The sequence below is a fragment of the Sturnus vulgaris genome, chromosome 2, assembly GCF_052056855.1.
Source record: "Sturnus vulgaris isolate bStuVul1 chromosome 2, bStuVul1.hap1, whole genome shotgun sequence".
NCBI classification, from domain to species: domain Eukaryota; kingdom Metazoa; phylum Chordata; class Aves; order Passeriformes; family Sturnidae; genus Sturnus; species Sturnus vulgaris.
In genome coordinates, this window is record NC_142244.1 from 102,820,003 (window position 1) to 102,836,606 (window position 16,604).

The window sequence follows — 16,604 nt, forward strand, 5'->3', positions numbered from 1 at the left end:
AGGGAAAAAACAGTACTTACAACTGGGTTTTTAGTGTCTGGGTCAAATTCTGTAGAATTTGCATCTGGAACAGAAGTTCAAAGTAAACACAGTACATTTGCTCTACATGCACTACAAACTCCTAGCAGCTCTGTGGCATTTCAGGGCTTGTCTATATTTATGTTACAATCACACGTGTTGAAATGCATCCTGCACCACTTTTGAAGCAGTCACAGGAAGCATATGACCTCAGACATGCAAGTTCCCTTTGCTGCTCTCCAAAACACTTTCCCCTCAGCTCTTGGTTTTAGAAATTCATTGGCAAGTTAAATCTCTTCATACTATTACTGCAATGGCTCTTGTTTGGCCACTCTGGCTAATGAAGGCAAGTGAGAAAACCACTTCTCAGTTTTTACTTCTCGCCACCTGCACACTTCAGAAAGAGATTAGAGGTGAACTCTAAGCACGCTTCCTTCTATACTGTTTAGATCAAAAAGCAGGTTTCAAACAAAGTGCAGAACAGAGTTCTTACTCCCTTGCACAGAGAGGTAGCACAGGGTACTCAGCTGAAAATTATCTTGCTGCAAGAACTAAGTATCTAACAATCACAGAATCTGTAAACAGTTCTAATAATAGACATACATTTCACATCGAGAATAAAAATCCCTTTAAACACATCATATTCACACAAGCATACTGTGCTCACCTTCCCAATTCAAACAGTTTCTTGCGAATTCCACAACTGCTAACTGCATTCCCAGGCAAACTCCTAGAAGAGAAAATAAAACCTCCAGAATTTCCAGGACAAAGAGTAGAACTGACGAAGTACTTGCTGCTCTTAAACTTGCCTGCTTTGAAATCTTGGTACTCATTGCATATACACAGACTTACAAAAAGCTAAACCAAAAGTGGCTTAAAACTTGGAACACTATAAATACATGTGACACAATTATGTGCTTTAAGCCCTTTCAAAGATATTTTATTCCTCTCATCTATTTTACTAATAATTACTGCAAAGACAAACAGAAGCTGAAAGCCTGGGTATATCTAGATTCAAACTTTGCTTTGGCAACTACTCTGACAGTTAAAAAAAGTAAGAAATGTGGAGTAGGAAGCAAAGCCTCAGAGGCACTTACACAAACAGCATTCTCCTTATAGGCCAGATGATGCCTTTGGACTTTACCATAATAATATATACCAGTAAATAAAAAAAAGCATTTAATATAGCAAAAGTGGTCCAAAGACATCTATGTTTTCCACACACAGTTTAATAAAGAGAATTATACTGATACAATTACAATGAGAAGCAGACTCTCCATTTTTGTACATGCAAATTAAACCTTTGCAGAAGGGATTGCCTTTTTATCCTTCCTCATACAGCAGATGTGGTACAAGACTGTGCTCCTGAGGATTCTTTATGTGGCAGATAGTCACAACATCATACATACTTCCCTAAGATAGGATCCTACCAAAATGTGGGGATTTGGGTTGGTTTTTTTATTAATCAAAACAATTAGCTTGCTATAAATCTCCTAAACACAGTAATTTCTCACTCTAATTATCTTACCAAGAAAAGGTTTCTTCTTTGTTCTTGCCCAGGAGATAGCCTGGAGTTTGCCTTCTGTTCCCCTAATTCCAAAACCTCCTGGGACCAGAATGCCACTGTATACAAGAGAATATAAATATATTTATATTTATAAATATAAAATATAAATATAAAATCAAGCCAGCAGAGGAATTCACACAACTTGAAGATTCTTGAGGTTATAACTAAGCACAATTCATCAAAGGCATGTTTTATATGACCATTCAGAACACCAAGAAATTGACTCTAAATTTGGAGATTTGTTTCATCTACCCACTCTGATTCTCATCTGACCAATATCACACTTCACAGTGAAATTCTCACTGCTTAAATATTGCTCAAATAAACTAGCTACATATTCACTACTTAAAAACCTAACATTCAAAGTTTAGACCTTCTAATACCCAAAAAATTAAATGTATCTAGACAAGAAACAACATCCCTTTAAAAATACAAATTGAAATCCCAGCAATGATTCTTAACAGACATTTGCAATGGGCATTTATGAGCACCTTTCACTATGCTGCATGTTGACAACAAAAAACCTCTGACAACTGATCTGCACTGTAAAGAAAGTCCAGATATCCAAAAAAGCAAAACAACAACAAAAAAATCAAAACCCTAAACCAACAACCAAAAAACTGTGATTTGTCTAAAGAGATTTAGCACACTTTGAGGATATACGTTGATACTTTAATTTGCTGAAGCTTTTCACCACCCATGCAATTTATCCTTTCACATAAGTAAGAGAAGTCTGGATGCATTGAGAAATTATTTGATTTATTGAAGCAGTTTTTTCATCACATGAAATAGATATCATGGTTTGCATTTGGGATACAGAATGCCCATTGTCACTTACTCTGCTTTGCACAGTTTGTGCCATGCCTGGTGATATTTCACTGAGTTCTCTGCTTCCGTAGAACGTTCAAGTTCTGTTGAATCTATGTACTAATAAAGAAAAACATGCAACGAAATGGTCTCTTCTTCCACAGAAAGAGCAGCAGACAGTATATAATCAAGTGTTAAGAGAAATTATTATGAGTTTCAAGTGAAAATGCCAATAAACCTGTAACAACTTCACTGAAGACCCAGTATTTGCTTTTACGACCGAGTGTTTGCTCTAACAAATTGTATAGATTAATTTGCAGCAATCTGTGCCCTGTTCTTTGCACAAAGCTCAGGAGCTGTGTCTGCCTACAGCCCTGTTTGGCACCATCCAGGTAAGCAGACTTAACTACAATGCTTTGTAACTCTGAACCCAGGTTGCCTTCCTATGGCAACAAGGAGTGGTGCTGACCTTATCCTGTCATCCCAATGGCATATGGCCAGGATGTTTACTTTCCTGGCTTTTGGGTGCCACAGCTTATTCAATCTTATAATAAGACTGGAAAAATCTGCATTGTCTGTGAGAAAGACAATGTTCCTGGGGGCTCTTGGGTAGAAAGGGAGGAAAAATTCATTATCCATGTCCTACTAGAAATACTGCATTAGAATCTCTAGAGTATTAAAAAGCACAGCTCCTAATGCACCGCTAGAGTGAAGTGAGGGGACAATGTACTGCACTGGGGACACAAAAGATCAGAGTTTGATTCTGGGTTTTGTCAGTATTTTTCTCAGATTAACATAGAGTCCATCCTCCATAAAAATGAGATCATCTGAAATGGCAGAACTCACCTGTGTGCAGAGAAAGGCAACTGACAAGGAGATTGCTGAAAGTTTCCCAGACAAGACTGCTTTCTAGAAAATATTTTCTACTTTTTCCACATTCCAGAAGGCATCAAAAATACAACAGAAAAATAACTACTTTTGAATGTTGCTATTCTATCCTAGAAGAATATTACACAATCAACTAAAAAGACACTATGATAATGCACGGTTGGAAACTAATGACAGTTGGAGTTAATTGTATTTTCCTTGCCAAACATATTCAGAAGGAACATTTATCAGTTAAAGAAGCATCAACATTTCCTTATTCAGATGAAGAAATTACTTCAGAGTATGAGATTATACTGAGAGCCTTTGGGCATAAACACTAAAAGGAGCTTTGGACATGCAGTTAAGTACAGTGGGAGCTGTGTCTCTTAACATTTCAACACTGCACTGGAGCTCAGCAACCATCAGTTTTCATGCTTGTTAATTCAGAAGCCCCACCAAAACTAAGACCAGCTGCACATGAAGCTTGCTGTGCATTTGCAGACAGGACACCTTTCACCTTTTTTGCTAAAAAGCAAAGCTATTTTTCATATAACAACAATTTCCCACTCTGCAGCTGTCAGTACAAAACACATCAGAGACACACTCGTGTAGGTCAGAAAGGACATTGGGAAGTCTCAAGCCTCACTCCCTGCTCAAAGCAAGTCAAATTAGAGTAGGCTGCTTAGGATCATTTCCAGTAGGATCTAAAAGTCTCCAGAGATCAATTCTGGGTGTTTTCACTTTGTTTCTTCATGCACACAGAAAAAACCTTTGTAGAGTATTAGCTAATAATCCTCCCAGGGAACAAGAAAAGGCTGTCCACCTGCCATTTACCCAAATCTTAATTTTTGCCTTTGTTTTTTTTAAACTAGTACATTTGTCCTTTGCTAGTCATAGACTAATTAGGTTGGAAAGGATCTCTAAGATCACTGAATCCAACTGTTAACTCAGGACTGCCAAGTTCACCATAATACTATGTGTCATGAAAACAAGTGAAATCTATGATAGTAAATATAAATTTGCAGATAAAGTCTGCTTTTTCATCAGATCCAGTCTTCAGTGTTCCTTTCAGATAAGTTCAGTTCCAAATAAAATAATTAAATCTTTAAACACTTATTTTAAATAATGGGATGCTTGGCCAGTCCGTATTTATCTGCATGATTCATTTTCTAATTTTCACATTAATTTAAACTGCCTCACATGATGGGAACTAGTAGGTTACCAGAGAATGATACAATAGCAGAATCAAAGCATTCCTGAAAGCAAAAGCCAGAAATATCCTCACCATTAAATCCAGTTTGTAATTAATTGCCAGTGCAGAGTGTTCCAGAGCTTTGAAAACAGATGCATAGCAGTCACTCAGTTTTGTGTACTTGCCAACGAGAGCTATGGAACACACCTTCAGCAACCTTTCATATCTGACAAAAAGAAGTTCTTCAGTTACTACATCACATTTCACAAAAAAAAAAAAAAAACAAAAAACAAAAAACCAAAAAAACCCAAAAAAACCCCAAAAAACAAAACACATTTTAACAGTGCTTTTTTTTTTAACTCCACTAAATACCTCCTAAAATTTCCAAACTGCCAATGGTTATAAAATCCAAACCTTTCAGGGGTGTTGATCAGCACTACATCCAGTCAGTCCAGTTTGGTGACTTCATAGCAGCTAAAACCTATCTTTAATTACAGAACTTCTAGAGAAAGAAGCAGGACATAGAATACCTGCAAGCCATTTTCTTCCACTTCATTAGAAGATCACTTGGCTGGTCATCAATAGGTAAATTTAGCCTCTGCTTAAAATACTTAATGATGCCTTGCTCCTCCAATAGGATTGGTACTCGATAAGTAGAAGAAACATCATGAATAAATATCACCTAAGAAAAAAAGGCAGAACATTAAAAACTTATGTAAATTTTTCATAGGAAACATTCATTCTACCTTTGGATACTACATGCATCTTTTTATTCTACACACATTCTGTTTTTTAAATACCTTTCTTTTGAATGAGCAGGACAGCACAGCTAATATTTAAGGTTCCATTAAATCTACAAGAAAAAAGTTACTCAAAAAGTAAAAAATGTGTTTTACTTCCCCTTCACACCATCATACAGGCTTGTCAAGTCTATCAATGCATCAGTTTTAATGCAAACATCCACAAGCACTCATTCTTGCTAGTAATTCCTTCCTCCCCCTCACAAACTTGAAGAATATTAACCATGAAAGCAAGAAAACAAACTAAACCTACCAAAACAGACCTAATTTGGCTGTGACAAAGTCTCCTAAAAGTATTTTGTTAGTGAACTAGGCTATGTAATTACTGAATACAGTCCATTTAAGGACCTTTTTGCTAAGAAGACATTTATAAAGTGCATCCAAGTTGCCAACAATTAAGCTGGATATGCTTGTTTTACCTGAGATCATAGAGCTCAGAATTCTGAGCACAAGTGTTCTCTTCCCTGAACACATGAACAGTAAAGGACAGTCTCTTTGTTACCCTTGAGCTGCTTCCATTCATCACAAACTTTGAATATTTGCATGCTGCCCCATGCCTCTCTATGTGCCCATTCAATCTGAAATGCCACATAACCACTTGCTGTTATGATTATTACCCAATCTGTTGTACCTTCAGCATTATCCATTACTCTGAAGAGCAAAATGCACTCACTTGCAAAAATATTAAAGAGCAGTCGATTAATCAAAATTAATATTTGAATAGAAATTAATTGCAAACTATTAAGAGCAAAACTACACATGAATTACAGAAGAATATATAACTACACGGTGGATACATGCTTAAGGGCATAAATAGTCTATCAAATATTATTACAGTAAGAGGGTTCATGTGGCTGTGACCATATGTGGACATAAGAAAATCACCTGCCTTTTACCACACTTTGTTCATCCATTATTATAATCCCCTGAAATGATTGATGAGCAATAAATACATAATAATAATTAATAAATAAAACCACCCATAGTTATGAAAACTGTACCGTTTCATGCTATGTATAATAACTAACCATGCACTCAAAATCTATTTTTTATTCGCTTTTATACAACATGCATTTAAATTATTCATTACTGTTTGACATAAAACTTAAAAGATATGTATTCCTGATATTTTGAAAATACTATAGCATCCATAATATTTTGAAAATGCTAAGCATCCATAACAGCAAGATAAAAAGTATAAAAAACAATTAGATATGAATGAAGCAGTCAGAAGTTGAAAACAGAAATGCACAGAAATATTTGTGTACTTTCCCACATATAATACTGAAGTACAGACCTGCTCAGGCTCCACATGACAAAACATGGAAATCTTCTCCTTCACGGCCATCTCTATAGGTTTTGCACTTCTGCAGACTATCTATCATAACAAAAGGTAAAACTTCAAATATTTACTAGGCAAACCAATAGAAGATCCTCAATATTTCATAAAGAAATTCATCTCTTTTGGAAGCAGAACACAAACAAATTTGCCTTTTTTTATTCTTTCCCCTCTTTTGGAGTTCTACAATATATCATAGCTCACAAATGTCTACTAGCAAGGCAGAAGTAAATCAGCCACTTGTCCATGCTGACCAACTTTCATTCATCTTTCATTGGCATTCTCTGTAATATTGCTTCCTCATATTCTTCCTTCTTGCAGCTACTACTGTAATACTCTTTGCCTCAAGTCTATCAGCTCTGTATGTATGAATATGGTGAATCAAAAGGAATATTGTAATCTTATCAGTAAGATCAGATTTAAATTGAGAGCAATAATACTTAGCTTGCATGCATGAGTATTTCAGTATCTTTTTAATTTGCACATCATGGAAAAAAAGGAGGACAAAGAAGAGAAAACTGGTTCATAACTGTATGGAGTTTTTGCTGGTGCTAGTATTTTGCTGACACATTTACACCCCAGTAATTTTAGAAAATATTGATAATTTTTAACCAATGAAGAAAACAATTATATGCTTTGGTGTTTGTTTGAAGGCGTCTTTTTTTGCATTACAAACTCCAGGCAACTAGATCAAAATGCAGAACTGCTCTAGTAAAGCACCTACTGATTACTCAGTCTTCTCCCTTAAGTTATTTTGAAACCTGAAAGTATAAATAAAGTAGAATGATCTTGTTACAAGATTAGTTCATTACTTTCCCCATCTTTCTACCAAATGCAACTACTTGATTTATCAAACCCTTTTGCTCAGAAACCTATAGATGCCCTTTGATCACACTGCTAATGCAGCTTAGCTACACTGGTACTGATGGAATCTAATTAACTTACCCTACCCTTAGAAGTAATTCTAGAAACAGAAAAGAAATGCCAAGTATAAGGGGAAATTAGTGCATGCTTAAATCAAAGTGTAATTAGGAAAAAAATTGTACATTCTATTAACTTAAGCACAAGTCATATGTAAAATCTGGTACAGTTTGAAGTATTATAACTCATAAATTGATAGTATAAGCACATGAGTAAACCCACTTTGAAATCTATCACCTGTCTCGCAGAGACAGATTTTTAAAAGTTAATGCAGGCACAGAAATGAAAAACATCAGAATCAGTACGAAAACAACAAAACTACAACAAAAACGGCAGAGATGCACCACAAAGAAACGTAACACGCAGAAGATGAGAAACAACTGAATCCAACAGGGCAGCTCTGGCAAGCACATACTGCAAGTGCTGCCTCAGAGTCCGGATCTCTGCAGCCACAGCGTGTTCATTTGGCACCCAGAACTTCTCCCTGGGCAGAGCAGAGAGGCTCAGGCACACAGAGCTGAGCAGCCACCCCAGGGATGCCTGGGAGCAGGCAAGGAGGCAGCAGGGATTCAGGAGCATGAGCCAGGCTCAGCTCAGGCTGCCTGGCAGCACAGCTCATGCAGGAAGCTTTCCTGGCTGCTGCTGTAGGAGCTGTGCTGCCCTGGCCATGACAGCAACCATTTAAATATTATCCTGAAGCAGCACTCAAGGAGCTTTATAAGGGCACCAAGAGGCTGAACCTCTAGTGAGATCTGTCCCTGCTTCAGGTGACAACAGCAGCAATCAAAAAACAAAAATGACAATGTGCTCCAGGCAGCCCCAGAGCTGCCCCAGGCAAGAAACCAAGATGCAAGACAGTGACTGTGTTTGTCTGTTCTCCTTTTATTACACACACCCACTTAGCAGGCCTTTTAATGGAAATTATTTTTTGGAGGGGAGGGAGAAGTCAGGCCCTGGCAATTCCCTTAAAGGCCTTCAAAATGCAGAGGCAACTTTCCCTATGCAATTAGCACTTCATGAGGGGTTTTGGAGATTAGGCCATGAAACTTGGAACACAGTACAGCCTTACATTAATAAAACTCTTTCCTTCCACAAGCTGCTTATGATTACCATGTCACAACCATCTGACATCAAACACATCTTTCACATATCCTATTTCCAAATCCATTGGTTTTGTAGTTAAAAACACACTCATTCATAAATGTAACATGAAAGAGCTCAAAAAAACCAGAAAGAAGCACCATACAAAATTTAGTCGTGTCACTATCTTCTTAAGAATCATTTTTCTTTTTTGAGGATATACACATTGCTTCTTCTTAAGAATCATTTTTCTTTTTTGAGGATATACACATTGCTTCTTCTTAATAATGCATTAAAAAAAAATCTGAATGTTACAAGACAGAAACATTTTAGGTCTGCCTAAAAAGTGAACTGAGATTTAAATTATTTTTAGCAGTGAAGAATTATTTTTGTAAAAAGATGCCTTTAAAATAACATAGCTATAGTCCCAAGACACTGCAAGAAGTTAGTTGAATTAAGTTAGCTTAGAGTGATTTTGAGTAATTTGATTTCCTGTGGCTTTAATGGAGCTATGCAGCACATATTTTGCATTTCTTCCAAAATTCTGGTCTGTCCTGAGGGACTACATCCTATTCTTTGAACACAGGTTATGTAAGGACATTTCTAGATGACCTATAAATAAAAATCTGTATTTATTGACTCACCAAATCTGGAGACAAGCCTAGACCCCTCAGTGCCCGAACACTGTTCTGTGTTGGTTTTGTCTTCTGTTCACCAGTAGCATTAGGCTGGAAAGGCACATTTTGAAAGCTCAAATAGCAACTAACATCTACTAATAAAGCAATTACAGATTAAGAGAGAAAATTCATTGCAAGTAATAATATTTGAAGAAAATAAACATATCCAAAGAGAGTCATAATATGCCAGAAACAGAATGGCACCACTATTATTACTTGTATATGAAATATTGTGAGGAAACCACAGAGTCCCACTTCAGGTCAAGTTTATTTTGTTGTTTTTGTTTTCAGAGAAAAATTCCCATATAATTGGCTCAGGCAGAAGAAGAAGAATATTACAAATGCTGGATTTGGCTAAAAAAGGAAGAATACCCAACAGAGTACCAAGCCTTCAGTGGCTGTTCTTGGAATATTCACATGTTGCATATAACTATAATAATTAATCCTATCAATTTCTGTTCAATCCTCTAATCCACAGCTGTAGCTGGCAATTATCTTTTCATCTGCAGAAGGTGAAATCTATCATCATTACAAACCTTTGCTTACCAAAATATCCCCAGTGAGTAGTGAAGCAAAATTTAGAGTTCTAATGAAAAAATACTTTTGGTCATGTACAAGGAGTTATAGTGGTCTTGACTTGACTTCAGCATGACAGGGTTAAAGAGACAAGTAAACAAACATAAGGCCAATATAGAGTAAAATTTATTTTATTAATTCTAGTAACTTACCTGTGGTACAAGGCTAACATGAATATTACAGAAGTTTTCTCTTTTTGCTTTGAACTGAAACTGTCTAAATGCTTCAACAAATGGCATTCCTTCAATATCTCCAATGGTACCACCCAGCTGAAAGGGAAATGGATATGTCAGAGTGGCAGAAAGCAAAAACAAAAGAAAAAAAATCTCTTATATATTTCAAGATGTTTTCTGAAACTTTTATCTTAAAAAAAAAAACAAACCCTGACAATTGAAATTTGCAAAGATACTTTACAAAGTGCTTTCATCTACTCTGCATAGTTTGTTTCTTATGGAAAACATTAAACAATTTTCCGTTTTTGTTATGTTCACTTTCCACCAAATACAAAAGCTTCCCATGGGAAGATGTGTGGTGCTGCTGAATAATTCATGTTTCACACTGCCTCCTAAGTGGTGAACCAGTAATCAATAGTTAAACTGATGTGAAGATTTTCACATAGCAAAATTTTATTCCCTCTCAGATTAACTAATATTTGTGATTAACTAGAGACAGACATTTCTCAGTATTATCACGGCTTTCCAACATCAATAATTATTTATTACCAAACTAAAATACAAGACTAAGTCAATGCTGAAATTTATTTATAAAGACAGAAATCAGATGCCTTCCAAACACACAGGGAGCTATAGCAGACTAAGCACTGAATAAAGCAGCTTTGCACTCTAGTCTGATGAAACAGTTGTATTTAAGAATTATCTTTTTGTGCCACCATGTGGTTTTTCACAGAACTACATATTTCTGTTCATCCAGTACCAGAAAAACTCAAAACTACATTTGTATATCACACACATTTAGTCTAACGCCTTCAGGATTTTACAACGGAAAAATGTTACAATTATTTTTAGAGTACTAAAGAAAAATAATTTTATCAGGCTGGAGGTATAAGTGTGTAATTAAAAAAAAAACAAAAACAACAACAACAAAAAAAAACACCTATTGTTAAAGGACTATACATAGTTCTTTATGGACTATGGAGTACAACCATCACTTATTAATGTTTTTGTGCAACTTTTGTATTTAGTTTTCCATATTTGTTTTAAATGAAATATTTGACTACTACTGTGAACATCATATAAAGACCTACAGATATACTGGTAAGTGTATTTCAATCAAGGCAGATTCTTCTGCATAAGAAACACTGAGTAACTCTGCTGCTGGATCACAAAGCTTATGGTACTATTGATTGCAGTGGTCACTTCTGACACTAAATCTGTGACATCTTCTGTCAAATTCTCAAGTATAATCTTTTTTTCATTATTTTCTGTTGTAATAGTACTACTAGCAATTACAGGCTTCAATCCAGTTGCCTCAATGCCCTACTGAAGGTGTGTAAAACGCATTGTTTCCATTGTGCAGGACATCAGCAGATAAAGTAATTAACAAAGTTGCCTCCAGAGATCTTAAAGATAACATGAGAACATGAGAAAGTGGGAAACAAACTTACACATTGTTTAAATGTATTCCTTTAAGCATGACCACAAGCAAAAAGATGAACATTTGAAGTTCTGTGTAAAGCTAGAATGTTAAAGGCTGTCCTACTGACCATAGGAGATTTCAGGTATTGCACAAGTTTTCTCAATACAGTCTATTAACAGTACAAAGCTTCAGTCAAACGTCTGGATCTTGGAATACAGAGTTCACATCACAGTAACTGCTTTAATTCTCTAAGTTAATAAACTCTTCAGAAGCTCAATTTCAGCCATATTCTACAGTGGATTTGGTGAAGTAAATGGAAGCTGAAGAGATAAGACCATGCCTATCCCTTTCAGAACGAATCAAAGAATATAGAACGTGTCTTTGAATTTCTGCTCTCCATAAACCTTCAGTCTGACCTTTTTACAGTAAGGAGCAAAGAGAAATCAAACGAGCTCATTGTGTTCACTGTAGATATACAATCCAAAAGATTCCATACTTACCTCAATTACACAGATTTGTGGCTCTTTTTTGTCATCATCCACTGGAACTTTCGCCTGATTCATTACCCATTCCTGAACTGCATCAGTAATGTGTGGAACAACTACAAAACAATACCAAAGATAGCAAGCACAGCTTATTTTAGACCCATATACTAATTTTTGCATGCAAAGGGGATAAAGTGAGCAGAAGGCCAAGAAGAAACTACTAGGTCCTTCCTCTAGTTCTCCTTTCCTTGAGCCCAGAAGCCAAACATTACAGGAATATGCCTGCACCTTTTGGAAGGGAGAAAGAAGTAAAGTGGTGCAGCAAGAAGCAGCCTGTTCTAGCTGATCCCTTCTTTTGGGAAGAATGAATGGACTATTATCCCACAAAATGAAAAAAATTACCTTGAACGGTTTTTCCCAGATAATCACCATGTCTTTCTTTATTAATGACATGCTGATATATCTTTCCAGTGGTGATATTGTTATCTTTATAGAGATTGATGTCCAAAAATCTCTCATAATTTCCCAAATCTAAGTCAACTTCTCCACCATCATTCAATACAAAAACTTCACCTGAAAAAAGAAAGCAAAAACAGACAGAAAAACAATAAAATAATCAGAAATTATTAAACACACAGCAGGAATATCACAGATATCTTAAAATAGAAGAAAAAAATTATATATGACAACAACATATCAATAAAGTTCATACTGCAGCTCAATCTACATTGTCATTATGTATAACTTAATATCCAAGTCATTAGTTTTACATCTAATGTCCATCCCTCAGAAATGTATAGTTTTGCAAATAAAACGTAAATTACATTGCCAAAATATTTAAGCAACATAAATATTTAACCAGCATTTCAACACCAGAATAATCTTCCATTGGAAGAAAACAATCTCTAGCAACCATAAATCAGAAACAAATAAAATATTCATTTACTTGCAGGCGAGAAAAACTATGCTTTTATAAGCATGAATTATTATACATGTTCTAAGTGTTTCACTATGAATTCTTGTTGTTTGGATCTATTTTAATGATTGAGGCCTGAATGTTATGATGAACTAAAATGCTTCTTCAAACGTGATCACTGTTTCTGAGTTGGTTGTTTCATCCAATATAATTGGTTCATCGTGTTCATAGCAAGGTTTATTTCTGACTCTGAAAAATCCACTTAAAATACCCTTCAGGTTCACATTTTCCTTAGCCCTCTAAAGAGTCTCTAAGCTCTCAATCTAGTCAACTTCTGACAGAACTCAAGTTGCTAGACCTTCAGGTAAGGCTGGAAAGCTCTCCAGTAAAACTGTAAATATTTTGCCATGACCCAATAAATCAATTTACAAAAACAAGTTACATGACTAATGCACAAAAGAAAAAAAAGTGGACTACAGAAATATATATGGCACAAAAGTACAACACTTCACTTCAATGAACTGCCTAACAAATCACTCCAATGTGTACAACAGAGAGGATGAATTATGCCTGATTCTGTGAGGCACTTAATACATCCTCTATACTAAATCATCATTTCTGCCAAGAAGCAGAGCAGAATCAACATGTCTCTTCAGCAGGCCTTGGAAGAGAAGAATAAAAAAATATTATTAAAAAGGCTCTACAGTTTCCTGGAAATCACTAGATTACTCTAGTAATTCAATACTCAATCATATTCAATACTCAATTCAGTACTCAATCATATTTCTGTCAAAATGTTAATGAAGGAGGGTCACCATTCCAGCTCCTGGAACTTCCATGTACTATGCAGAAAGCCAGTGTTTCTTCACAAGCAGTAAGAAAATTTTCAGTGAAAAATAGAATTACATGTTCCCCCTCCCCTCTACCTGGTCCAGGGAAGGAATATATCCTCACAATCTCAAGTCATCACAGGAGTTGTATGACCCACTCAGCTACTTAAGCAGCAGCACACGTGCTCCTTAAAGTGCAGTAAACTTTGTTTTTTAAGAGAGGTCTCACGTGCTCTGCTCTTCCTCTACTTAAAAAGCAGTGTTTTTTCAGTTAAGGAGATACACATATTTATCTTCAGTTCCAAAAATTTTGGTGTGGACTAAAAGTAAGCAAACAAAATCCAAAACACAAAAATAATTAGAAATGTCTACCGGCTGAAGGTACTTTGAAAACCACTGTTTTTAATAAATGTACAAGTCACAAGCCACACAGCTGAGGGAACATTCAAACTTCATGAATAAAATGTTTTGTAACTCATCAGCAATAGTCAATACAACCAATGTGACTTAGAGAACCAACCAATCAAATTACACATCTACTTTAAAATCGTATCATTAGCAGGTTCTCTAAGCTTCACTAATGTTTTTGACTAGACTTTTTTTTACTAAAATGAGAAGCTAACTTTCATGAAGGCACGTACATTAGAAGGCACTAATACCCAGAGAACAGCATTTTCAAATAACTGTTAGGGACTTAAGTTTCAGGTTTTGTAGCACTATTTAAAAGAGGTTTTTAATCAAGTTGAACTGAATGTAGCATTAACTGAACAAGGCTTACAGCTAGGATTTTCCCAGTAAAGCAGTATGTTAGAGAAAGAAAGCATCTGCTCATAACAGTATCTTCAAAAGAACAGGCTTCTGTTTCTTAACTTTGAGCAGACAGTGTCCTTGAGAACACAGAGTAAGCAACAAACTTTCAAAATAATGATAAAACAACTTGTAAACAGCATACTACTGCTTTTTAAAAAATAAAACCAGAACATATTATTGTAAATACAAATGTTTATGCAAAAGGGAACAGCACTAATCCTCATACCATGTTCATAGGGTGAAAAGGTTCCAGCATCTATGTTTATGTAAGGATCAATTTTGATTGCAGTGACACGTAGACCACATGATTTCAGAATGGTGCCAATGCTGCTTGCAATGATCCCTTTGCCAATGCCCGAGATGACACCACCAGTTACCAGAATGTACTTCATTGGAAGATCAGCACACGTGCACAGACCTTGAGCTGGAAATCTAGAACAACAAAGATGTACATCTGATGAATGTAAATTCATGTCTGGGAAGATCACAGACTGAATCTGTGAAGAATCTAAATTGAAACAACCTTCAGAAACATACAATAAAAATGACCACTTTGGAATGTGGGAGCAGGATTCACCTCTCCCAGGTTACATACCAATATGTAAGATAAACACCTATCTTGTCCCTAGGTTCTGATGAGGCTGATCAACACACAGAACTGAGGTACCAATTTGCTGCTCTACACAGAAAGGGGTGCTGGCTGGCAAATCCACAAAAGGACTACAAAAACTTTTTACTTTTTGTATGTTGTAGCAAACAAAGGCACCAGTATTCATCAGCTACAAGCTGCATTTTTCCCCCCATCTGAGACAGGATGACATGTATCTCATCTGTAGGTGAATTCACATTCTATTCAGGTGGCTGTGGAGGCTAATCACTGAACAATTTTTGAACAGTGACAGCATGGCTCACCATAAAGCAAGAACTCTGGAGCCTAGAAAATCTTTCCTTACTTAAATATCCAATGCACCCAAAACAACATGCAACAGCACGTCATCTAACGGCCCTCAGTATAAATCAAAGCAGTGTGGTTCTTCAGCTGCGGGTATGAAGCAGTACATAGTCAATAAACATTTTAATTCTTTTTATTATACTAAAGTAACACAAATAAGGCCTGGATCTTCAGGAGACTGAGTTCAGGAATATAACAATGCCTTGTTATCAATACTCTTACATTTCCAGTAATAGGAATCATTAAATTATTTGCTTGTCAATATGATCGAAAGGATGACCATAATGGCCATAATCAAACGTTTTTAATTCAGGAGAAGAAGGCACGTCAGGTATTAACTTTTCCCTGCCATTTAATTTTAATATGCATTTCTCTTAATAGCAACAATTTAAAGAATTGGACTCTACTACCACTGTTTCAGGCTATTCCTTCAGAACTCAGCCAACGTAGCTGTCAACATTAACATCATAAACATCTCAGTCATTTTCAAAGCTCTTTTCAGGAACAGGGGGGATAGTTTCAACAACGGTACAAATCTTGAGCACATGCCACTTTAGAACTCTTAAATCTTGCTTACAGAAACCAAAATAAAAAGCTTGCTGTGATTTCAGCAAAACCAGCAATATCCCAGAAGCTTCAGGAAACGCGTTTACTTGAAACAGGTACAGAGAACTGCAGGTGGTCTGAGAAGTCACTTGTAAAAAATGAAGGAAACGGAGTTAGGGGAGGGAGAGCTGAAAGCGAATACTGGAAGAAATCACTTTGCTGGGAAGTGGCACACGAGTTACTCTGTGCAGCCTTATCTACAGGAGTCACCGCCTCCCGCAGGGATTTGCGGGCGCCGCACCCCAAACGTGCCGCGCCGCGGGAGCGCTCGGGGCGCTGCGGCCGAGCGCGGAGAGGCCTCTGACTTACGTAGGTGTTAAAGGCGGCTGCTCCCACCAGAGCCGGCAGCGCGGACGAGGAGAGCCCGCCGCGGGAGAGCCGAGCCCGAGCGCACGGCCGGCGGGGCGGGGGCGGCACCTGCCCGGGGGGGAAAGGGGGCACAGCCCCGGCAGGTAACGCGCCTCGGAGCGCAGCTGCGGCAGCGGGCACGGACACTCCTGCGGGGGGCGGGACACCCCCGCTGGGCACACCCCCGGCTGGGAGGGACAACCCCTTGGCACACCCC

General features: G+C 36.9%; 1 protein-coding gene across 3 annotated transcripts in view; it reads right to left on the reverse strand.

The window, feature by feature from the left end:
• The window catches only part of CTPS2 (CTP synthase 2), a 58,296-nt gene extending 41,743 nt beyond the window's left edge, over positions 1-16,553 (reverse strand). For all 3 annotated transcript variants that reach the window (XM_014875841.2, XM_088160228.1, XM_088160227.1), the window contains exons 1-13: positions 16,349-16,553; positions 14,708-14,913; positions 12,328-12,498; positions 11,941-12,041; positions 9,997-10,113; positions 9,236-9,319; positions 6,549-6,629; positions 4,982-5,133; positions 4,545-4,677; positions 2,424-2,512; positions 1,547-1,641; positions 686-748; positions 21-64 (exon numbers count right to left, since the gene is read on the reverse strand). In XM_014875841.2, the coding sequence (XP_014731327.1) occupies positions 21-64; positions 686-748; positions 1,547-1,641; positions 2,424-2,512; positions 4,545-4,677; positions 4,982-5,133; positions 6,549-6,629; positions 9,236-9,319; positions 9,997-10,113; positions 11,941-12,041; positions 12,328-12,498; positions 14,708-14,873 (1,296 nt within the window). In that variant the 5' untranslated portion in view covers positions 14,874-14,913; positions 16,349-16,553. The remainder of the gene's footprint in view (positions 1-20; positions 65-685; positions 749-1,546; positions 1,642-2,423; positions 2,513-4,544; positions 4,678-4,981; positions 5,134-6,548; positions 6,630-9,235; positions 9,320-9,996; positions 10,114-11,940; positions 12,042-12,327; positions 12,499-14,707; positions 14,914-16,348) is intronic.
• Positions 16,554-16,604: the final 51 nt, after the last annotated feature.